This window comes from Convolutriloba macropyga, chromosome 2 (assembly GCF_964194025.1).
Source record: "Convolutriloba macropyga chromosome 2, txConMacr16.3, whole genome shotgun sequence".
NCBI lineage: Eukaryota > Metazoa > Xenacoelomorpha > Acoela > Convolutidae > Convolutriloba > Convolutriloba macropyga.
In genome coordinates, this window is record NC_134469.1 from 80042895 (window position 1) to 80068224 (window position 25330).

Consider the following 25330-nt stretch of genomic DNA (forward strand, 5'->3'; position numbering starts at 1 on the left):
AATTTCACTCATATTTTGAGAATTTTAATGTCAGTCGAGCCGATATTTTAGATTATATGAGAGAGTATGCAATTGAGAACAACCTACTCAAACAACCTCAACGAATGTTGATTTCGAGCTTTAAGTCGAAAATTGGGGAAATCATTAATCCATTACTAAACTTTTATCTCAGTCTTGGTCTGAATTGCAGAAAAATTTATATATACCCCCCCCCCCAAAAAAAAATGCTTCAACAAATTTTTCAGTCAGTGGTAGATGCTGGAAGAGCCGGTGATGAAAATCATGACTCTATCGTCGTGACAGAAAATGGAATAGATGAGCAACAGCTCTTATGGACATCAAATTTTGGACAGAAGTAGACATACAGAGACCAACTACTCGAACGATGAGAAGACGCACAAAGCAATCAATGGCAAAATGTTTTTGCGTCTCAACATTGTCGAAAATTGAGCTTGCAAAATCTCTCTCTCTGCAGCAAAACTTATTGTTGCTTCCATGCCAAGTCTGACAAGTGCAACTACAACATGACAAGTACTAGTAAAACATGACAAGTTCTGAAGAAAAAACATTGGAGGAGAATGAAGATGGACCATTGGAAATGTATCGACGTGTAATGGATGACATTATCAACCAATAGAGGGTTTAGAATGATAAATCATTGTGTTGCCACCTTTGAGCAGACTGAAAAGTGTCTGTAATTTTTCTACCTAATCTTAATAAGCGGCGATACCTAATCTTAATACATTGCGGAGGTTTTCCCTAATCTTAATAGTTTGCGTCGGCTATACCAAAAAACTGTTGCATATTGAAGTTGACTGGGAGGGTAATTATCCATGCGCATTAATGTCCCTTCACAATTTCCTTGCTTACTGCCTGCACAAATCCCTGCCTGTCTGTACAATTCCTGTGCCTGTACAATTCCATGCGCGCTGCATATAAATGAGAGAAGGTTAATGACCGGCTCCCAAAAGTGCAGCTGATCTACTCACACTATACTTTTATACTCTATCTTAATACATTGCGGTGGCTATAGTTAATCTTAATACGTTGCGGAGGCTATACCTAATCTTAATACGTTTGGCGGTTGTACTTAAGCTTAATACGTTGGGGCGGCGATACCTGATTTTAATGCATGGGAACTATACTTAATCTTAATACATATATCTCGCTATACCCTATCTTAATACATGTGGGCTGCCCTAAGTTTATACCCTATCTTCCTACATTCCGGACGACCCATTTCCAAACCGGGCGCTATACCTTATCTTAATACATTGGGTCGTCACGCGCCCGGTGCAGGTCGCTGCACAATAGTACTACATATTTCTGGTCAATTTTCGAACTGAGTCAGGCCTTGATATGAGTTGTTCATATAGAGTTTCGGGTTTTCCCCCAGTTGCTCAACCTACGACGACAATGAAGTTATTTGGCAGGTCGGAGTTACTTTTGCGTGAAATACCGAAACTGTTACGTCCTTTTTTAATGTTTTCGTGGTTTCGAACGTTTCGGTTGCACGTTTATCGGTCGCTACTTTTGTGGAGTCTGATAAGTGGAAAAAAATTCAACTTTGTTCCAGCTGGGTTCTTCTTTGTATAGATTTAAGTCAGTTTTACAGCACTCTCCAGACTCTTGACAAGTGTGGATTGCTTTGTTTTTACTTTTTCATGACGTAGTTCATCCGAGTTATGTTTGAATAGCTCTTGCTGTTTGTGGAAGACCGTAGTGAATGTTTCGTTGTCCATTGAGGTCGAAAATTGTCATACAATAGTGGTCTGGTTAATATCGACGGAGTCGTTCTTGTTAGCATAATTGAAACGACACCTCCGTTCCCATGGAATGCACTTTTTGTTTGACTCACCTATTCCAGTGCGTGTTATGGGAAATATATGAACTGCTGGACGTTCAGATGATCCAATGTTTTTTGCAATGTGTTCTGACTGCGAACCGACTCGACTCATGTAGATGAGTTTGATGACGTTTGTACAGGTTCTGCAACTCTGCGCTGAAGAGCATTCCTTTAAAGAGTTTCGCAGTTTTTGGCAATTAGACTGGGCTTTGAGTTCTTAAATGTCGTTTTTAGTGTGCTAGCGGACATGTTATTTGCACATATTTAATTTCTGGTCACCGTCTTCGAAAGGACACTATGAAACGCTGCTGCTCTCAGTAACATTTTTCGCTTCTCTTTAATGCTGTATTTGAATTGTGGAACATCTAGCCTACCTCAGACGTGCTCATCATTTGAATTATGCGCTCAGGATTTGGTTGATCAGTTTTGCTCCGCTGGTATCGGGAAAAGAGTTCGTAGTTTTGAAGTTCTGAGCAGTGGAAGATAACCGTTGTGCAAACTGCTGGAAGTAGGGTTTTTCGTTCTGACTTGTTGCACAATGTTTAATCCAGTCAAGTAGATGGCTATAAAGTTTTTTATATATTGCAACTTGCGTGTTCATTGTTGACTTCAGATCATGTTTGTATTTTATGATGGGGCAGTTATTCATCATGTTGTCTATGAAAATGATAACATTGTCAAAAGTTTTCGGTTGTTGGTCTGATCGACTTAAAAACGGTGTACGTTTTTGCGAATACAAATGAACAATTATGCATTGCTTTGCTTTTCCGACTACGAGTGATTAGAAATGTGTTAATTTTGCTGATTGATATTTGAGTCTATAACAAATTTAATTTTTTTTTTATCAAATCAGACTTGACCTAGGGGGCAGGCGTAGCGTGCTAGTCAAGAGTAGGTTGATAGGCGGGAAATGTGAAACGTTATTTCTTGGGATCACTTCATTCTTTTTTATAAAAATTAGAACTACTTTTTTGTTTTTTTTTTGTTTTGATAACTAATACGGTTGGCTGCGACGGTGTCGTCAGGGCCCTGTATGCAGCATCGTTCTTAAGTTGTTAAGTCCATGATCAATGTCTTTCTTTCATGCACCCAATACCGTCTAATACATGAATTTTATTGATCGTTCTTATATCTTTTTATTCAAATTGAGACAGCACAGCATTTTTTTTGTTAATGTCTCTTGATTCACGTGAGGGCATGCTTGCAAAAGAACCCCGCAAGCTATGCCCAAATTGATTGTCAATTTAGACCGGAATTTATTGAAAATCAATATTTTTGGCTTTTCAGACTCTTTATTTATTTTTTTAATCCTGTTTTTGGAAATAGGCTATAATTTTGACTATAACATGTGATAAGAGTGATGTGATTTTATTTTACTCTTGATATGATTTTATTATACTATTGATAATAATTCCTTAAAGAATTGTTAGGCTGTATGTCAAAATTATAGCCTGTTTGCAAAAAAATTATTAAAAATATGAATGAAAAACAATCTGGAAACAACAACAAATTATATTGAATTTCAATAAATTGAGGTCTAAATGGGCAATCAATCTGAGCATAGCTTGCAGGGAGCCACTGCATGCATGACCTCATATGAATCAAGAGGCATTAACAAAAAATTGCTGTACTGTCTCAATTTGAATTAAGATATATAAAAATTATCAATAAAATCACATCACTCTTATACTATCACTCTTATCTATGTGTGTTGTGATTTTATTAAAAGAGTGATGTGATTTTGTTATACTAGTACTACTCCTGACTATTATAGTACTTGTCTATAACAAATTCAATTATTTGTATCAAGTCAGACCAAGCTAATGGGTTTCAATTGAATGATCCCGCTTTAGCCTTGGAAGGCTTCCTGATGATATTGTTCCTGTTATAGCAATCTGTGGTGGAAATTGATCGTTCTGAATTGTTATTCGAGTTTGTTGATCTGGTTGAATCTTATTTTGTTTTACGTCGGGCGTCTAAAGCTTGGAAAGAATTGACGTGTCTACGTTGTGTTATATTGCGGGAGAATTTGAGCCGAGTGTTATATCAATGGAAGCTGGCAAAATTTCTCCATTACTCTCGGCTTACTCTGTTTCTGCTAGAATTGAAGTTGTGACGTCGCCTTCGTTTCTTGTGAGTTAACGTCAAGACAGTTTTTACCGGTTCTAGTTTTTTCAGAATCTCTTAACAGCTATTATCGCATCCAGGAAACGGATGTGCTCCGACTTTTGATAGGCCTGGTGATGGAAACTCTTGTCTTTTCTATGGTGCCCAATAATTGTTGAACCTTTCTTCTTTTGAGACTGTGTCATCTTACAGATCTTTATCTGCTGATACGTCTTCGATTAATGTCCAATACTTGCGATGCAATAATTGTGGATTAGACGCTCAATTTTTGGCTGGCCTAATGAGATTTATAGAAGCTTTTATCTGGAGAAATCCTATTTCTCTCCGAAATTAGCATTTCATTATGTTTGGAAGTTAATATGGAAAAGATGGACTGTGATGTGCAGCGAAGAGCCAGATTAGCTTGTTTCCCATGGAACCTGAGGAAAACTGGAAGACAATTGTCACTGTTGCCGTTCGCCGAACTGTTCGTCTGCCCTAACCCTGAAATTGGATGTATGTTCTTTAGTTTTACGTAGTCCTCTAAGTTTTTGCTAGTTGCCCTTGAATTCCTTAATTAAGTTTGAGTGCTTTCTTAACATAAGAGGCGGGAAAAAAGTTAATTGTCGCCTGTGGAGGAGGGGCTTGTTAATATCGAGTTCTGTTTTTCAGTCACAACTTGGCATGACTCTCGTCCATAAATGGTTAATAATTTAGTTTTTTTGTAATGGGACAGTTGGATGCTTTGAATTAGTTAGTTTTTTTTGGTGGCTTAGCTGTTACAGTTTATTGGCCTGTGGCACCCCACGGAACCTGATAACAGTAAGTGCGATAGTGAAGTTGGTATTCAATCTTTTCTGTGTATTATCAAGTGAACTCACAGGTCCCTGTGAGCTCACTGGAGAAAATATACATTGAGGAATCTGCATAGCTGCATAGAATTAGAAGAGTTTTGTAGGCACTAGTACTTTCTTGTGAGACCACTGTTGTTTATCGCAACACTAGTCTTTGTACATAGTTTTGTTTTATTACCTGATTGTAATGGTCGCTTTGTTTGTGGAGGTGTTCTTAAGCGCTGTGGAGGTGTTCTGCACCGGTTAAGTGCTGACTGAATATCTACAAGCCTTTTCAAGATGCACCGGAGATTATGAAATATTTAGGTTGCTTGCTTCAAAGTGTCTTGTTTGTGAGTCTCCGATCAGTAGAAACTATAATCTCGAACACGTGAAAAGATGGTATCGCATTATAATAATGGGTCAAGTTTTGCTGCGTTTCTGATGCTGGTGGCACTTGTTAGTTTAAACGCTACTTAATGAGTGGTAAATGCAGTTGAGGATTCCTGGCTGATTCAGAACAACAAATTTTACTGCCACCTTTTTAAGCATGTTAGTTGACTGTGAGAAGCCGGGGCATGGTAGGTGCTGTTGGTTGACCAGAAAGGTGACTGGAGTTGCGCCCATGCCTGCGTGGTTATGCTGGTTGACTAGAAAAAGCTGGTGATTCCGCCACAACTTGAATGCTATTAAATAGCTTCAGACCTTTGAAAAACCTACTGACAAGTTGGGGTTCTAGGTTTTCAATTTAGATTCGATTTGTAATTGCAGTCGCGGGTTCGTGCCTTCCAACCTTGTTGAGCCATGTCATCAGCTATATCTGTAGCTGCTCAAAAGTTGCCAGTTGCTGATTATCAAATGATTTTAATTGGGTAGCAGACCCACCTTGGTCTTGATTTTTTTGACGACCTGTGTTGTGTTAAGAAATTTGCTCTGGTAGTTCTGAGGTCAAGGTCCCTACAACGGTATTCAGTAAGGCAAAAGATAAGCAATTTTTGTACAATTTTTGAAATCATTGGGCCTTGACTTGAGCCTATTTGAGTCTGAAGGCTTTCAATTTAATGTCATTGATTAAAGAAAATCAACTCTGCTACTGATTAGATATAGTTAACCAGATACATTAATCATATTGTACATTATTTGCAATATTGACAAGCTGCATTTTTGATCGATTTTCTGAATAGTTTGTCTTCTGCATCAATTTTTGTTTTAATGTGCAAAATGGTGTAAAGTTTGGAAGTTATCCATTGCTTAGTACTACTGGTGTTCTGAGCCTCTGATGTTCGCGTCGATAACGAGAGTTAAGAGTTTTTTGAGTTTTTTAAAGTCGTTTCTCAAAGAAAACGCAAGTTTGAATAAACTAATTAAACAGGTGTTATGCCGGAATCTTTTGTCGTTTTGTGTACCAGTGCAAGGCACCGTAAGCAAAAATGGCCTAAGTTTAACCAACATTTTATCCTTAGCAACATTTTTAGAACAATATTTTAGCTCACTTCCTTACAATCGACATATAGCCATGCACTGTGTTACTTGATATGAAATGACACAACCGTGCATGAGATCAAATTAACCGAGTGAGCATGTTATGTTTATAAAAAAAACATGCGTGCTGTACCACCTGCTATTTTGGATTAGAAGTGTTGTACCGAAGATCGAAGAGAATGAATCCGGTTATAATGTTTAGAATAGAACTCGTTAAAATACCCTGTAATCAACTGTTTCCTGTACTCCTTAAAATTAATCAGTCTTAAATGTCTTTTTGTATCTATTGAAAATCTGTCTTGCTTAATATTTGTGCTCTATTTGAAAGCAATTATGCTCTTCTTGAGTTGATAAGATGAAAAAGCTTTGTGGCAATTTTCATGCAGTATATTTTGTCTTTTGTCTGTCTATGGTGCATTATTCGGTGCTGAGCTCAAATTTTGCTAGCGTACAACGAATTTGTCTATTTGTCTGCTAATTAATTAGATGAATTAGTTTGTTAATTATAACAGCTAGACTGTTGCCATTGATTTTTATAAATCTATATTCTTCTCTGCCCCCCCCCCATCTCAACGCCTTGAAAATGTAGTTTTTCTAAGACTAACAGAAATCTTTAATCCGACCAAGTTTTTAATGTCATAATAATTGTAAAACTATTATAAAGGTTTTGAAAGAACTACGGTGGGCGTATGCTAACAATAGGAAACAGCTCCCAATGTTCTACTGATATATACTATGGAAAATCTTTTGAAGCCAAAGTTGTTGTGATTGTTATTCTAAAGAAAAGCTATTATTCCATTTAGGTACTCGAGTGTTTTTGAGATTCTTATTGGCTGTAAGTGGCCTAAAACGCAGGTTTTTTTTTGAAGAAGACAAAATCTGCTTCTTTTACACGTGAACAAAATTTTTGATTTCATTGCCGTGCGTGAACAAACGAACGCCCGTTTTTACCATTAAGCTAAAATATTGAAGTCAACAGGTCGGACGAGTTCATATTCAGCTTCGAAACTCTGATTCAAAAGACTATCTCTCCAGGTGCCCTTTTTCCTTATTTTGAAAACGACGCCTTCAATAATTCCAAAGTTCAAAATTCTCTGAATGTTGTCTTTCAAGTTTGACATTCATCCCTGTTTGAAGAGAACGTCCTACGCGTATGTCTGCTATACCTATCAGTTTTGCATGCTTGCGTAGGTACAAGAGGGTGTAGTTCATGACCTTATTATGGTTTGAAGCGTTCCTCAGTTTTGAGTTTGTTAAGGTTATATATTCAGAACGCCTGTCTTGTATTTGACGCTAGATACACTTTTGAAACTATTAAATGTTTGCTCTGCTTGACCTCTTCAGTTCAAAGGTGAAAGTCGATGAACTGTTATGTATCTTGCAAAGTTACTACTGTCATTGAGGTGCATTCCTTTCGTGTAAAGTTTGATCACGATTTGTTCACAGGATTATTTCGTGAGCAAGAGGCGTGCGTTGTGAGCTATGAATGTGTGATTTTAGTAGTCGCCATCGAAACGGTTTTCTGTAATTTTGAGCAAATTTTCGTCCACAAATCAACCAAAATTGTAAACAAAGGTGCTCGATGTTTAATTTTTCCCAATGTTCTCACAACGAGATTTTTGTTTCATTTCTAAAACTGATTTCGAAAAAGTCTTAAGATCTATCTTTAAGCCGGCAATCAAGTAAGAGCTGTACATTTTTTGCTGTTTGGCCCTGCTGTCTTTATCTTTCAAGTTTAAAGTCATCAATAATTGTGAGATTCTGGCCTACCATCGCACATTTGGTCATCGATGGTCAAGTTCAATCAAGTTCTCATAGACCTCACCAGTTTGTCAAATGGCGAACTTCTCAGCTCAACTCAGTTTTCAAAAGTTTGTGAAAATTTTTAAAGATTTAACAATGGGATTATCGATTTTTCTCTTAACGTTTTTGTGCCAGCTAAGGTTTGGGGAAATTTCACGAGTCTTTTTTGTTTTTGATAATTTCTAGATTTTTCTTACGCTTGCTTGATTGCTTTGTTATTTTGTCCTGAAGAGCGCTCTAAGCTGTTAAAGCCCGGGGGCATTAAGTCTGTGTAGCTCAATTGAATTTGATCTTTACAAGGCCCTCTTTTTATGGATCAGCAGAAGCTGATGAGGGAGCAGAACTTATGGTTTGAAGGGTAGTTTAAATTTTGGTAGTTTTCAACAGCTAAGGCTAGCTACAACCAAAGCAATCAAAAAAAACAATTAAGCACTGTTATATCAAAATAGTTGATAGTTTTATACAAGAAAAAAAACAGACTGAAATGGCAGGGAATTGATAACGAAAAGTGTCTCTACGTCAACAATGACAAATAAAAGAATCTGTAATCCCGTACAGTTCCAATTTGTTCTTCAAAACATTCGATCCGTATCTAAGAACTTAGACGAGTTTGAAGTTTACATTAATAGCATGTCTCAGAAACCTGAAGTAGTTTGCCTTACTGAGACTTGGTTAAATCCTAGCTATAACAATAACTGTTTTTCTTTGAATGGTTATCAAACAATTATATCCAGCAATTGTAAAAAAAGAGGTGGAGGTGTTGCATTCTTCTTGAAAAATAACATAAATTGTCAGATAGTTAAAAAATAAGAAACGAATTCCGTTCAACTACTAACAGTCGCCATCAAAACCATAAAAGAAGAAATCTGGTTCTCATGTATTTACATGCCACCAAATTGCACTAATGAAGCCAATTTCTTGACGGTTGAAAGATATCTCGACAGCCTAATGGTTGACCCAGAAACAAAACACGTACTATGTGGGGTTTTTAATGTGAATTTTTTAGTAAACAGCAAAAAAGCCGAAAGCTTAAAAAGCCTTTAAGCCGGAAACGGTCTCAGTATATCAAGCAATAACGACCCAACGAGGGCATCAAATGGCAGAGGTGCGCTCATTGACGCAATATTTTCTAACTTTTTTATAGAAACAAAAGTTAAATCAACCAGCATAACAGATCATCACACGGTAGAAGGTTCTTTTGACCTCGATGGCAGTCCAGAAAAGTATTTTAAAGCTCTAAAAAGCCGCAATTGGCATAACCTAGATAATCCAATTACAAAAGAAAGACTCGAAAAGGATCTCAGGTATCAATTTGAGGTCCACAGAAGTAGTTTAGAACTCTTACCAATTGACAGAGCCTTCAAAAAACTTCACGAATTGCTCACAGAAGCATTAAACAGTCACCTTCCTGAAAAAAATCGTACACAAAAAAAGAACAAAAAATTGGATTGATAATGAGGTTAAAAACTTAGCGACGAAAAAACGTAGTCTTAAGAAACTGGCAGATACAACTGGAAGTCCACAAATTCACGAAAATCTTCAAAAAACTTGTAAAAACCTTAAATCTCTCATCAGATCTAAAAAACAAACTTTTTATCAAAATCTACTCAAAACCGATTCGGTAAAAAACAAAAAATCTTTTTTTGAGCTTTACAGATCTTTAGCCGGCAATTCAGAGTCCTCTAAAGTTGTCTGCTCGCAAAATAAAGTAGATGACTTCAATGAGTTCTTCGCAAACATTGGGAAAAAATTGGATGCAGAATTTTTAACAAGAAGTGCCGTTACGATAGAAAACCAGAGTCAAAGTATGTTTCTAAAATGGATATCTGCAAATGACGTAATGTACGCTATCAACAACTGTAAAAACAAATTTAGTCTTGATTGCTATAACTTGAACTATTTTTTCATTAAAAAAGTTTCTGACTGCTTAACAGCTCCTTTACAACTCTTGTTTAACAGATGCATAGAACTTGGACAATACCCAGAGAGTTTGAAAATAGCAAAAGTTATACCATTCTTCAAAAATGGAAATAAAGATGACCCATCAAATTTCAGGCCCATCTCGTTGCTACCAATTATAGGGAAAGTCTTTGAGCGGATTATATTTGATCGAATTCAAAACTACCTAAACGTTTTCGAAATTCTCTCAGATTCACAATTTGGCTTCAGGCACGGGAAGAGCACAGTCGATGCCATTGCAACCTTAATAGAGGAAATTAGATCAAATCTCCACAACAACAGTGAAAAAACCAAATGCACCTTTCTAGACTTAAAGAAAGCTTTTGATACTGTCGATCACAAAATTTTACTGCAAAAGTGTTATAGATATGGTCTGCGTGGTCCAATATACAACATTTTAAAATCATATTTGTCCAAACGAACGCAATATACTTTAATTGGAGATAAAAAGTCCAAACTGAATCTTATAGAACTAGGCGTGCCACAGGGATCAATTCTTGGCCCACTGTTGTTTATTATCTACATGAATGACTTAAGTTTGTCCCAGAAAAAATCAAATGTAATTTTATACGCCGATGACACTGTTGTGAAGAGCAGAAGTTCTGCATCGAAAATTGACGATGATCACGACAGAGCACTAGATAACGTCAATGATTGGCTCATAAAAAATAAACTAACACTGAACAAGGAAAAACAAAAAGCATGCTTTTTGTAAAGAAAAATCAAAAAAATGTTGTGTCAAGAACATTTATAAAAAACACTAAAATTGAAGAAAAACAAAGTTTCAAATACCTGGGCATCACGATAGATAACGATCTACGATTCACAAAGCACTCAAAGCATGTGGTCACAAAACTTTTGTCAAATTGTTCTATCTTTTATAAACTAAGAAATGTTTTGAGAGAATCACAGATGATAAAAGCGTTTAAAACATACATACAGCCAATAGTACAATACGGAGTCCTGATATACGGGTCAACAACAATCACAACTATTAGGGAAATAGACAAAGTTATCAAACGTATCGTGCGGCTAATTTTTCATCGAAAAAAGTTTGAAAGCACTTACGAAGAAAGAGTAAAACATAGGATCTATTTAGCCTCGGAGTTACATGCTTATGAGGTTCTTAAGCAGACACTAAAAAACATAAGGGGACAATGTAATATTTCACCAATTTCGAAGGGTTTCTCAATGCAAAATTGCCTTAAAAAAGCAAGCGGTTGATTAAAAACAAAATAACTCAAGGTAAAAATCTATTTCACAGTTTTTCAATAATAGTTAGGATAAGGCGAGTCTTAAGAATGCTTCTAGGTTACGATGATGAAATAATAGAAAAGATTGAAAACATGTCTACTGCCGAAACAAAAAATTTCTGTCATCAATTTCTAGATAATTATATTTTGGGTAATGAGGACATAGTCAGACTGTTGTATGAGTTTTAATATCACAACTCAAAGGCGTTCCATAACCAGAATAATGTTTTCACTAGGTTTAATGCTACCTTCAAAAATAGTGCTTCCTCTTTTTTTTTCTTTCTTCATTTTGAATCACTTTCATCCAGATAAACTGAACGAGACACTTGAGAACGGGCCATCGGCCCAATAGTGCTCTCCCACAGTCAAATATGTGATTGTATTTGTACAAGTAATTGTGAAAAGCTACTTATTGACTGATGGAAACAATTTATTATTATTATTAAAGCTGTATCCGATAGCTCGCCGGTTGTTCGGCTTCATATATTCCGATGGAAGCCGATTTATGTTTTTATATATTTGTAAATTGTATCTTCGAGTTTTGGCAAATATAAAGTGAAATTTTTATTATTGGCAAATATACTATTGAAATTCTAATAATAGGCTAAAAGAACTGTCGAAGATAGGCTAAAAGAATTATTTGTATACGTGTTCAATATATTTGAATTATTTGTATACGTGTTCAATATATTTGAAAATTGATTGCACAACAAACGTTCGAAAGCAAAAGTGTTCGCACCGCAACTAGAGGTTTTTCAGGTGTGTCATATATTTATGTTCAAAAATTTTATATTTAAAATTTTGTAAACAACTTCATTGCTTTTCCAAACTCCAAAATTTGGAATCCTAATTTTGAATTTTTCATGTTTTAATATTGTTTACGATTAAATTTCTGGACTTCAACACTCGATAGTCATGTCCTCGTTACTTTGTTTTATATTTGATGGCACGTTTTTCTTTTTTTTTCGTTTTTTGTTACCGCCATTCGATTCTGTGCCACGAGGTTAAAAACCTTTTTTTCCTTGACTTATTCCTTCCAGCAGATATCTGTTGTTTGTGTTAGGTCATTTGATAATACATGAGTTTCGTTCCATGAATTACGTCACGCAATGACTTCCTAACTATCTTTTCGATCTAAATTCAGAGTGCACGCTCACCAAAGCTATATAATTATGAGACTAAACTACTTGACAAGGGGGTTGGAAATTTGAAGTAAAAAAATATCTATTTGACTTTAGGATATCATTTTTGTCTCTGGGCAAAATTAGATGTTTTATTGATTTGTCTCTTCAGGATTTGTTTAGGCTGTTTGCTTTTTGTTCTGAACCTAATATTTTGCTGAGTTCAAATTTTAAAATTTTAGAGAATGCAAAAAATAACATCTCTAGTAATATTAATCTCTTTGTCATACAGATCTCTCCTTACTGAGAAAGCATAAAATTGCTTATTACAATGGATCTTCTAATCTTAATAGTTTTGGGGACTTTCGATCTGCTTCGTTTGGTAGCGAATTAAGCGAAGAGTGAGGGTGAGCGCGCTCGGAAGAGTATGTGCGAAAGCACATTACTGAGGCGCCTTTTTTGCTATGAGTGAATTTTTTGGAGCTTTTACGTGATTACATCTAGACATGGGACAGGTCACCTCAATGACATAAGTACATGCTGACCAGTCAGACTTGCATAAAATGTCTTCCTTAACATAACAAAACCGTACTAATTGACGCCAATGGGGTTCTAGTATTTAGTCAAATTTAGTGATTGTACTAATGTTTCCGAATTGAAGTTAAGTTTATAATTGACGAATGCACGTTCCAGTAACCAATTTTAATAATACGTAGTGGCTTGAGTTCGAAATCTTACTGATTTTTACGTTGATAATGTTTGTTTTCAGAAAACTGTAGGTTCTCGATTATTTCGGACGGTTCTTGTTTGGCTTTCTTGTTTCTTTGATTAAATAATTATAGGTCTTATCGGCTTTTCAATGCCAAATTTTTCAATTAGTTTTTTGAGTTTTTAGCTATTGTTACTGGTGAAAACAAATGGATTTCGATCGGCTCGAGCAACTTTTTGAATGCTGCTTTTTTAACCACTGGCCTTGTTTGCCATGTTTGGAGCTTTGTCAATTCGTGGAATTGATAAAAAAAAGATATAAGCTATTTTCTGTTATTGACGGGTATAAGTGGATTGAGGGTTGAAAAATATGGTTACCTGTTTTGGTTAGTTACTTCAACTTCACTGATTTTGTATGCATTATTTTTTAAGACGCGAACGGTTATTAATTTAAACGTGCTAAAATTGTTTCTGATTCTTTTAGCAGTCGATGATCATGTACTCGTTACTTCATTTTTTTAGATTATAGTTGATGGCATAGTAAGTTTTTCCTTTATTTTTTTAGTGCCATCCGATTCTGTGGCAGGAGGTTAGAAACCTTTTTTCCATGTCTTAGTCCTTCCAGCTGATAGTTTTTGTGTGTGTTAAGTCATTTGATACTGCTTTCGGTATAGGTTTTTAGTTCCATCATTCGATGAATTACGTCACTCAATAAAATGACTTCTGAATTAACTTTTTCTATCTAAGTTCTGAAAGCACGCTCACCAAAGCTGTTAATTATAAGGCTAAATTACTTGATAATGGGGTTGGAATTTTGATTTAAAGATAATATCGAATTTGAATTCAGGATGTCATTTTTGTCGCTGGGCAATATTAGATGTTTGATTTTTTTTCTTCATGAAGCTGTTTGCTGTTTGTTTTGAACCTTTTTGCTCAGTTCAAATTTTAACATTTTGGTGAAATAAAAATTTAACATCACTAGTATTATAAAACTCTGAAGATCTGTCCTTACTGAAGAAGTCATAAAATTTTATATTGCAAAGGACGTACTAATCTTAATTATTTTGGGAACTTTCTATCTCTGCTTCGTTTGGGAGCGAATTATGCCAAGAATTAGGATGAGAGTGGTCGGAAGAGAATATGCGAAAGCACATTACTGAGGCGCCTTGTTTGCTATGAGCGAAAAATTTGTAGCTTCTGCGTGATTACATATTGAGGATCTTTTCAACAATTGCCCCCCACCCCTTTGGTACCTAGTAGAGAATCGCCACCCCTTTTGTGCTTTTTTACCACAATTTTAGTTGGCCTACATTTTAGATAGCCGAATATCAGTTTAAGTGCAATTGCGGACTGCTGTTCACGGCCATGCCTCTCACGCGCTGTGGGATGTAATCCGGAAATCGCGGGTCGGTTATCGCGGCGAAGCCTCTTTTCGCTTTGTATTCCATTTCGGCTAATTGCCCTAGCATGGCGCACTTTCAGTTTAACACAGTTGAGCATACACGGAAAGTTTAGTCGTCTCTGATTGGTTAATAAATCGTTTGCTTAAATTCTATTCAAGAATAGGCCCCCCTTTTGCAAAAGAGGGGGCAATTGTTGAAAAGATCCCATATAGACATGGGTCAGTTCACCTCAATGACATAAGTATATGCTGACCACAAGTCAGACTTAAATAAAATTTCACCCTTAAGATAACGGAACTGTACTAATTGACGCCAACGGGGTTCTGGTATTTATAGTCAGATTTAGCAATTGTTTCATTTTACCTTAACTGTGGTTTCCGAATTGAACTCATGTTTATACTTCACGAATGAACCTTTCAGTTCAGTTATACTATTTCAGTTCAATTTGCACGTCTTTTTAACGCCTTAGCTAGTCGAAAAGTAGAATGCCCGGTAAGACGTATATCATTGAGACACATCAAATCAGCTAAATTTTGTTGCCTCTCAAGAATCGGCTGAACTAAACGATATTTTCATACGCGCTTTTTTTTATCAGGCTACTTTTTTGTCGAAAGTGTTAGAACTCTTATATATTTCGCCTCAATTGATAATCGATACCTTTATCGGTACATGAGAAAGCGTTCTTTAATGTTAAAAGTCTAGATTTGCAACCCAGGCGCCGGTTAGCGGTACAAGTAGTGATAAAAACAGGTTATTATACAAATCTAACTGCCTGCCTGCTTGCTTTTACATATTTTGTCTGTCGAAAGATCAAATATTCGGGCTATTTCAGACCCGAGTTGCTTTTTTCTGTCTGTTATTTAGTCTATTGGTGCGTGAACAAACCTTTACGACTTCTCTATTATGCCATAAAACGTGAACAGATTTGTTAAGTTGACAAATTTGTTCACACAATTGGTGCTCATTTTCTAATTGTTAGTTAACCGGGAGCTGTTATTTGTCCACGCAGTATTTGAGAGTTATTCAGTTCTTTGAGAACCATTAGAGTTATCTCAAGTGTTCTTGTATAATAATTTTTGTATAATATAATTGTTCCGCTACATTATATTGTATACTGATAATGGCAAGCTAAGAAAGTGTATTTTTTGTTCTCCAAGGACAAAAATGTACTTTAAAAACCTGAAGTGATATTGCGATTGAAATGTGAACAAATTCCGAGTTTTGGTGCAGACTTTTGGACCCATCGATGCGATTTAAATTTAAATTATGCTCTTTCAAAAACGGCATTTTGCTCGTTTTGAGTTTGAAAATGATTCTTACCCAATTGCCTTATCTTAACAATTTTAGCTGTGATTTCTCTCAAGAGCGCCAGTGTCAACATGTATTCAATATCAATCTAGTAGTTGATTGAAGACAAAATATTACCTTATTTAACTTGGTGGTTAACTATTTTAAGCTATTTGTTTTGCATTTGTAATAACCAAACTAGTTAGTAAAAGTCCAATAGGACGGTATATTTCGTCATGTAACTCCGCCGAAGTTACTATTCCTTATGAAGTAGGCTGCTGTATTTTAGCGTTGCTTGTAGTTGTAATTTTTTTCTTGTAGATATAACCGAAAGGACGACGTTGTTCTCGTATATTTTGTTCACGCTTGTTTGTGTGAACAAATTTTTTTACAGCGCAGATCTGTCTAGCTTTATCCGTACTTTGCTATGTTGCGCCTATAAATGTACAATTGCAAGACTGGTCTATTGACCGATGCACAAATTAGCCGACATACCTTTCGACTGATTTTGACTGTCTTTTTAGCTACAAAACAATATGGAAATAACATTTCTGTAACAAACAAGCGGCCCCTCAACTTTGAGCAAACTGTAGTTGCTTATAGCCACAGTAAATAAATAACATTAATTAAATTCAGGCAAAGTTTTCGATTTAGCTAGTTAATAATATAGTGTTCATTTTTTCGATTCGCTCATTTAAACGTCGACCTGATAAACTTTTCAGGCATTTTGACGTTTCTTCCATTATTTACGTCGGCTAAAGCCCCCCAGCCCCGTAAATTCTACTTCGAAGAGTTCAATACAGCATTTTTAGCCGGTCGCGTTGTTTTAAAATTTGTTCATATTTTGTTCACGCTTTTACAAATGGCTTTTTAAGAGACGAGATTCCTCATTCTTGTCCGATTGAGTCGTAAACATATCTTGTAGATGTTTATTAAATCGCAGTTCGGCTAATCAGCGGAAGAAACGTGAATAAATTTGCGGTTGTAGTCGTCGTTATTCTATCACGCAATGCTATTTTAAACAGTTTGTTGGTTTGGTTAGTGGTTGCTTGCTGAAAGTCCATACTAACATTACTATCTTTTCAGCTCAGTTGGTATAACTCTTTTGTTCAGCTTTGCATTGCCGATCGAATTAGTTAAGTTGAACTAGCAAATATCTATTTTCGAATTGAACAATTCGCTCAACTTCAGAAGTTTGTTCCCTCAAATTTAAATATTCTTTTTATCCAAATCTTTGCTTTGTATTATCGTTTTAATTCCTTTGGTTCCTGGCTAAAACTACAAAATCCTCAAAATCGGGGAAGCGTATCAATTTTGGAACTCGTTGAATTCAGATCGAAACTGTTTGTGTGCTGATCGGTTCTTCTTGACCTGACAACAGGGCACTCAACCGGAAAACAAAATGCCACAAGTTTATAACTGGTTATTCCATCTGCTTTTTGCAGTCTTTGGAACCGGATCCTGGTTAGCCATCAATGGAATATTCTCCGAGCTTTCATTCCTCGTCCAAACTGCACCCGAGTCCTGGAACCTTGCCTCGGGGCTAACTTTGACGATACAACTGGGAAACATTATACCCTTCGCCTATGTCCTTTTGGGGAGGTTCAAGATCGTGAAACAATCGGAACATCTCGTCATATATTTAATCCTAGCTGTCGGATGTATATCCAGTGTCCTGCTGGCGTTTCTCTGGGACAAAACGGAAGACTTCGGAGGAGCGTCACACAGTTTCTATTTGTACCTGTTCACGTTCACATTAGCAGCTGTTGATTGCACGTCATCAGTCACTTATTTCCCATTCATGGCTAAATTCCCAGAGACGTTCATTGTGTCGCTCATGATAGGCGAGGGGCTTTCTGGGCTGATTCCGAGTGTCCTGGCTCTGGCTCAAAACGGAGGCACTGTCAAGAAAGTTTCGGACTCATCAACTTATCAAGAATTGACGTCCAATTCCACAGAAGGACCATCAAACAGCACCTACTGTTATACCAATGCTAACTTTAGTGAGAAAACGTATTTCATGCTAATATTTGCTCTCTTTTTTGTAAGTGGGTTGGCCTTTTTTCTCATCAATATTTTGCCCAACCCTATGATCAGAAGCAAACCTCTTTGTACAGTAAAGCGAAACGGAAACAGTGCCACAAGCAGTCGAAGTACATACACGAGTGAAAACGGAAGCGATGACTCCAATTTCGACCGAGAAGCAGAACCGTTGAAAACTCTTATCAAGTCTAAAAATCCTTCCTGTGGAGTAAATAATCAAAATACGAACGTGACTGACTTGTTAGACACATTCGAACATTCAGTAGACTTCCATCTACCCGAAGATGAGGAGGACAATGACGTCATGAATCCCATCACGATACCGGTGCCAACAACTGTCAATAGCAGTACTTCATTCCTGCATTCCATCATAGGAACTACAGTCACAAAGACGGATCTGGCCCATTTCACGTTCCTGTTTGTTGTCTGTTTTCTCTTCAACGGTGCGCTACCCTCAATCTCAACCTATATCTTGCTACCTTACGGAAACGAAGAGATGCTGGTTATATCAAATATAGGAAACATTGCCAACCCTCTAACCTGCATAGTTCTAATGTTCTTGCCTTTAGTTTCAAGTATCAGACTCAGCGCCGCATCGTCAATATTGACGTTAATCTCATCTCTGATTCTGACATACTTTGCCATAGCTGCACCCCCTTTCGTGGGGAACGTTGCAGGATCCATAGCTACTGGAACCATCTGGGTTTTTTTCAAGATCGTGGCCACAGTTGCACGACTAGTCCAAGCTAACTTTTGCAAATCTAGAAGCAAGGAGCATTTGTTCTTATACGGCGCTGTCACACAAGCTGGATCCTTTTTTGGTGCTCTCGTATTCTACATTTTGGTTAATTACACATCAGTCTTCGTACAAGTCTACGCTTCCTGCTAAAATGTCTGTCAAAATGCTCCAAGAAAGAGCGCAAAAACTTTGAAAAACTACACAATTATTTTTAGTTTTAAATTTGTCCATAGTTGTTTAAAGTTGTACTTTGTTGCATTTGTATGCTGGTGATTGATTTTGCTAATGCTGCCTGAACTATAAAATATCAATTTGTGCTGTTACTAAGTTTCAAAATTCCAATAAATTGCTTTTGCAGCTTTTAGTTCAATCTTTGAATTATTCCTATTTTTTTAACTCATCCAAATGATTCCGATTTTTAGCTGCACAAAGGAAACTTTCAGCTTTTATTAGTTTTTGGGTCTTTGAGTTCTGTTTATCTTTTTCGACCCCCGATGGGTTCTGTTTATTTTTTTCACCCCCGCCCACATGCCCAATTTTTTTGCTTACGCTTACCGGGTGAGGCCAGTCTCCCTAAGATTAAGCAATCCAAAACGAAAGCCAGCCCCGTGTTAGTCGTTTGGGGGAAATTGGTCCGATTTTAGCCGGTTATGTTTGATTATTGAGGCGTATATAGAGGTCGAAATTGCTGCCTCGAAATTTTAAACCTTTCAGTTGAAGTCAAACTTAACCCACTATTGTGATTTATATTTGAGTTTAATAGTGGGTGTGATGTTCAAATTGACCTTTTGGGTAAAGGTTACCACGCACGAGACATCTCAATGACTCGGTCAGCCCAAATATTTGAGGAGGTCGGAATTTTGCGTGAACACATTGCATTTTTTTGCCCTGATCAAATTTATAATCTGTTTGGTGATATAACGTGACCAGCTTAGACGAGATGAAATTTTGACAATCACATTTATAGAATGTGCAACTGTACAAACTAAGAATTTGTAACTTAACCTTATGTTGGCCTCCATTTTGATCGTTGATCACATAAGTGGCCGAAAGGGGGTTTAACCGACCACGAAAAATGAGAATTCATGACAACTCGACCTCACACCAAATGTAATGGTAGGACGAACCAGTGATAAATTGACAAATCAGATTTGAGGAGCAATCAGAATTTTTTGTCTTAATTTCTCGTTTTTTCCTTGTCGCCTAAAAGCCCTTTCGGCCAATATTATTGTTATCATTATTTTGACCGCATGACAATTTATTTATAGATTGAGAACTAGTTCTGAAATTCAAATAGAGTTTCTTGTATCGACTGTGTGAATCTTGTAGCAGTGCTACATACAATACAAAACTCAATCTTTTTTAGTGCTATCTGATGCAATCCTACTGTGCTATTGCTGTAGTCTATGTCGACATAGTGAATCAACCAATCACATTATGCCAGCTGGCAAAAAGTATAAACCACCACTATAAAAAGCAGTGAATTTGTAGTTGAAGCACTTTTTCCAACTCTGCGAGGATTCAATCCACTGGCTGGCGATTCAAGCCCAGCAGCAGAGGAATAGCCGCAAACAACAACAAGCTCAGCTGAGCGCGGCGGCTAAATGCTTAGCGATATAGCTCGAGCAGTAAGAGCTAATGCTTAGCTTGTTTCCTCACATTAGTAGTACATACAATTATGCGCTATAATAGATAGTGATGACTGTAACTAAGCACGTATTTCCAATTCAACATCTCATTATTCACACGCATATTTCTTACTCTAAAAATCTACTATGGCTTTGGTTTGAAAGTCCTAGGGCGCGCATTTTTTTCATCATTGGAATTTTAATCCGAAGATTACCTTGAAATACTCCTCTCAAGATATCAAGGAATTGACGTTTGGTAGAATCAAACTTCTTGCAGCGAATTGCAGTTTGCAGTATGGTCCTTAAAGTCTAAGTATGCCTTAAAAGCAAGATTCCTTTTTTTCAAGGGTATCCCAGACAAAATTATGTGGTATCATTTCAAAGCTCTATTTTGTCTCGAAATTAAATAGATAAGGCTTTTTTACTGATTCCTAATAAATATAAAGTTTTCAGTTATTAGGACTTAGTTTTTGGTCGTTGGTCTCTTTTTAGCCATGGTGCTGTTTTTAATCTTTTCGCAGGTTTTGATTTCTTGGGAAATCAGATTCTTATCCAGATGTGACCGTAACATTTTTTTGTTTTTTTGTTACTGCTTTTTGTAAAGCTTCGAAATCAGAGATAAGGAACAACGAGGATCCTTTCCGTTTGCGCCCCCCCCCCCAAATTATTGGGAGCATATTATTTGCATCACAATCTTTATTTACATAAAGATTTACTACTATGTAATGGCACGTGCTCCGTAACGGTTCTGCATAACGTACTGAGGGGGCACAAATGGAAATATCCAACAAAAATAAATCGGAAAGAAACATAATTCATATGAAAGGTAATTCATTTCAAACTGAAACAAAATGATAAAACCATCTTAAAGGCAGTACGTGAAAATGAAAGAAACTCAAAAATCACTCAAGTCATGGACAACCAAAAAGTGATATCCAATAGAACAAATATCAATGGTATCGAGCTTTCTGATTGAATTAATTTTCAAAGTTAGCCACAAGTTGGCACAAGAGCAATTCTGTGTCAATTGCCTACTCAAAATATTAGACTTTCTGCTTTTTCCTTCAATCCGATTCAATGACTAGTCATTAATTATCTTGCCAAAAAAGTTAATTAAATTTTGTAGGATCAAATAAGCAGTTTTCTGGATTAATATCCTCTCAAAATCAGTACGGTTTTGTACGACTTAATGTCATGGGATCTCAAAAACTCCGCAAAAAGAGCGAATCTTGGATTTACGGCAAGCTTTTGATATAGTAATTCTTTAAATTCTGCTTGGCTTGCTGTACTTCTTGGTTCAGGCTTCACAGGGCCAAACCCAGAAATTGTTCTGTCTACCTATCACACAGAAGTCATCTGTAAGATCGGTAATGAACTATGGTATTGGAAAACGATTCCGATACTTGTGCCACAGGGTTCAGTTCTGGGTCCTGCAGTTTTAACATATTTGTGTCAATGAGATCACTCTATTTTAAGTGGAGTATTAGAGATTTTTTTAGTAAAAAAGAATCATGAAGCTGCTATTCGGCAAATTACAATTTATCAGGAAACTATTGAAAGCAAACCTTATTCAAAGTGCCCTGGGGTTGACCGTAAACTTTCAGATTTTCCCGAGCATATGCAGTATTAACTTGGGAAAGTTGATTAATTACAAGTTTGTTTTGCTGTTTGGCAATATAAAGGTGTAAAACACTCTTTCGTTTTGATAACTTCAATTTCAATAACGTATTATCGGCCAAAATCAACGTACAATCTAACAACGTATAAGCATCAGTACGATCATAGCAACAAGTGGTTTTTTAGACGGCAATTTTTGATGCTCATTTGGCCGGTATTTTGTCTAATAACGCATTAGTTCAATGCCAGTCACCATTTTGTACCAATGAATCCAAAAAGCCGAAAAATATTGAGCCGAATCATGTCTTGTTTGATAGGTCTTATGATTAGATTTACTTGAAATTATGTTAATTGCACTTTTTCCGAGCTTTGTACGTAAATTAGAACGATTTCTATGCGTATTTAAATACTCGATTCTGATTGGTTAATAATCTCTCGCTTTAAATCTATTTAGTTACTAACATCCTCCGGCCCAGAAGAAGATGCTGGGAGAATCGGTACTAATTTTACAAGCGGGCGAACGAGCGATCCGGATGACGTGCGCAATACGGCGGAGCGTGCGACGCTGTCGGAACCGTAACGAAGTTCAGTGATCCGAGCAGTGGGGTAGCAACCCCTTGGGTTGGTCTCTTCAACTACCCAAACCAAATCACCGGTCTTAAGGTGATGCTCGGCAGGCGTCTGCCACTTGGAACGTCGGTTCAGCGCCGGTACGTATTCTTTGATCCAACGAGACCAAATAGCGTTAGCGTAAGACTGCGCGCGGGCGTAACGTTTACGGTGATCAAACTCATCTACGCCAATGATGGACGGGAGACTACGTGCTTGGTTACCGAGGAGAAAGTGATTAGGTGTTAATGCTCCTAGGTCGGACGGGTCGGCGCTTACGGGCGTTAGCGGACGTGAATTAAGTGCATGTTCGACCAGACAAAAAGTGGTACTTAAAACCTCATCCGTGAGGCGACGTGTTCCAAGGATTGTATAAAGTACGCGCTTGAAACTACGTACTAGCCTCTCCCAGATGCCACCTTGGTGTGGCGCACTGGGCGGGTTGAACCTCCACTTGATGCCTTTGTGGGCAAGTTCTACAGCGATGTTGATGGTGTTCCACTTTTCGATGTTCTGGCGTAGTTCTTTTTCCGCGCCAACAAAGTTAGTGCCATTGTCTGACCAAATAATGGCTGGTGTACCTCGACGGGAGACGAACCGCTCCACTCCCATTACACACGAACTGGCGTCCATGGAAGGAACGATTTCGACATGAACGGCACGAGTAGTTAAGCATGTGAAGAGGAAACCCCACCTCTTCTCGGTAGTCCTACGTACAGTAACGTAAAACGGGCCGAAGTAGTCGACCCCGGTGTTCGTGAAGGGAGGAGACTGGTATGCAAGTCTTTCTACTGGGAGATCAGCCATGATGGGTTGAATAGTGGCAGCGCGGAACATCCTGCACGTAAGGCAGTTAGATTTAATGGAACGTAGTGAGGAACGTAATTTAAGGATAGTATAACGTTCTTGTACTTTTGCCCGCAGGTAATCAATACCTTGATGATGATGTTTGACGTGCGTGTGCCTGAGGAACAACTTTACAAATGCATGGCGTGCGTCCAGAACGATAGGATGTTTTACATCAAAGTCAACTTCGACCAACCGCTTGATGCGGCCTGCCGATCGGATTAGACGGTTTGGCCCAATAAAGGGAGAAAACGGGGCAATACGGCTACTCCGTTTAACGGGTTTGTTTTCGAGAAGATCTTTTCTCTCTGCATTGAATGACTCCCCTTGCACAAGATACTGGAGATGACGCTCGGCTTCGTCAAGCTCCGTGGGCTCTATGATGCTACCATCGACGTTACGGTAACATTCGTGAGAAGGTAACAAGCGGAGTGCGTACGCTGTTATCCGTAGCAACTTCTGATAAGAACTGTACTTATCGAAGGGAATTAGTTGCGGGGGCGGTTCCTTAGTTGACTTGGTTACGGATGCGGCCAATGATGTATTGGTTTCGTCAGTTTCCTTAGTTACTATACCAAGTTTGATGTTTTTAACTACTTCGATGCTTGGTTCGAACGGGAATTCCTTGGTTCTTAAGAAATCTGGACCCCTCACCCAGCTACTTGATTGCAAAACCTCAGCGGACATACCACGAGTACCGGCATCTGCTGGATTATCGCTTGAGGCAACGTGGTTCCATTCGTCAACGCTAGTGTGTTCTAAAATCTCGCAAACACGGTTTGCAATAAATATTGGGTGCTTGGTTGCAGAGTTAAGCCATTGCAAGACAGTAGTGCTGTCGGTCCACATGAAAACCCTGTTGACTTTTACTGTGAGAGCTCGACAGATATCTTGTTTCAATCGAGCGGCCAGTAGCGCTGCCTGTAATTCCAGCTTTGGAACAGTCATGACCTTCATAGGTGCTACGCGAGCTTTACCCAGGACAAACGCAAGCTCCGTTTGGGGCCACTCGAAGTAGTTACTCGAGCTCGGAGAAATGCAACGGCACTGAAAACTTCTTGTGAACTATCGCCAAACATGTGTAGTTCCAGGTGTTCAAAGTTTCCGGAAAAGTAGCTCCTTGGTATAGTGATTGCGGCAAGCTTGGGTAGTTCTACACTCCATTCGAGGAACCTTTCAACAGTGTCTTTTGGTAATTCTTCATCCCAATGCTGCCCGCTGACACGCCAGATGTCCTTCAGTAACAATCGGGCACCAACAGTGAATGGTGCCACTAGGCCGATGGGATCGAACACCTTAGACACTAGGCTCAATACCAAGCGTTGTGTTAAAGACTTAGTTACTGTACTGGAGGTACCCCGACTCACAACTAGAGTATCATTGTTGTGATCCCATTTCAACCCAAGCACGTGCGAAGAATCCTCCTTAGATGAGGCAATTACTTTTGGTTCGGTAGACTGAGTTGACCCATCAATTCTATCAGCCAGATTTGGTACATTGCTTACAAACTTAGTAAGCTTAAACCCACCTAGATGGAGAAGATGTACCAACTCCTTCGATCTTTTGAGAGCCCTCTCAGGTGACTCCACCGAATCCAAGTAATCGTCCATGTAGAAGTTTTCTAGGACGGCTTTGGTTGCTTCCGGGTACTGATTAACATTGTCTCGGGCCGTGCGTTGCAGTGCATAGTTAGCGCATGTGGGCGAGTCTTTAGCCCCGAATATATGGCGCGTGTATTGATACACTACAACATTTGTTGTGGGGTCCTCCCGCCACAAAAAACGCAGTGATGGCTGGTCCCAATCAGGGACACCCACTTGGAGGAACATACCCTCGATATCTGCGGACACGGCAAACTGATGTTGACGGAACCTAAGTAGTACGTGGATTAGGTTTTGGAGGAGGTCGGGGCCAGTGAGCAAAGATTTATTGAAAGAAGTACCGTGGAACTTTGCTGCACCATTTAATACCCTACGCACTTTTCCCGGTTTGTTCGGATTGATTACGGGATGGTGTGGTAGGTACCACTCTCTATCCGACCGCTGCT

The 25330-nt window shown here is 38.0% G+C and overlaps 1 protein-coding gene across 1 annotated transcript; it reads left to right on the forward strand.

The window, feature by feature from the left end:
- The first annotated feature begins 16796 nt into the window (after window positions 1–16796).
- On the forward strand, window positions 16797–18964 carry LOC142334766 (riboflavin transporter 2-like). The gene has a single exon (XM_075383051.1). It carries the CDS (start codon window positions 17204–17206, stop codon window positions 18731–18733), a length of 1530 nt encoding a protein of 509 aa, XP_075239166.1. The 5' UTR covers window positions 16797–17203; the 3' UTR covers window positions 18734–18964.
- Window positions 18965–25330: the final 6366 nt, after the last annotated feature.

Bases quoted from the DNA above. Each gene is read 5' to 3' on its own strand.
- LOC142334766 (XM_075383051.1), top strand. From the start codon at position 17,204: ATGCCACAAGTTTATAACTGGTTATTCCATCTGCTTTTTGCAGTCTTT.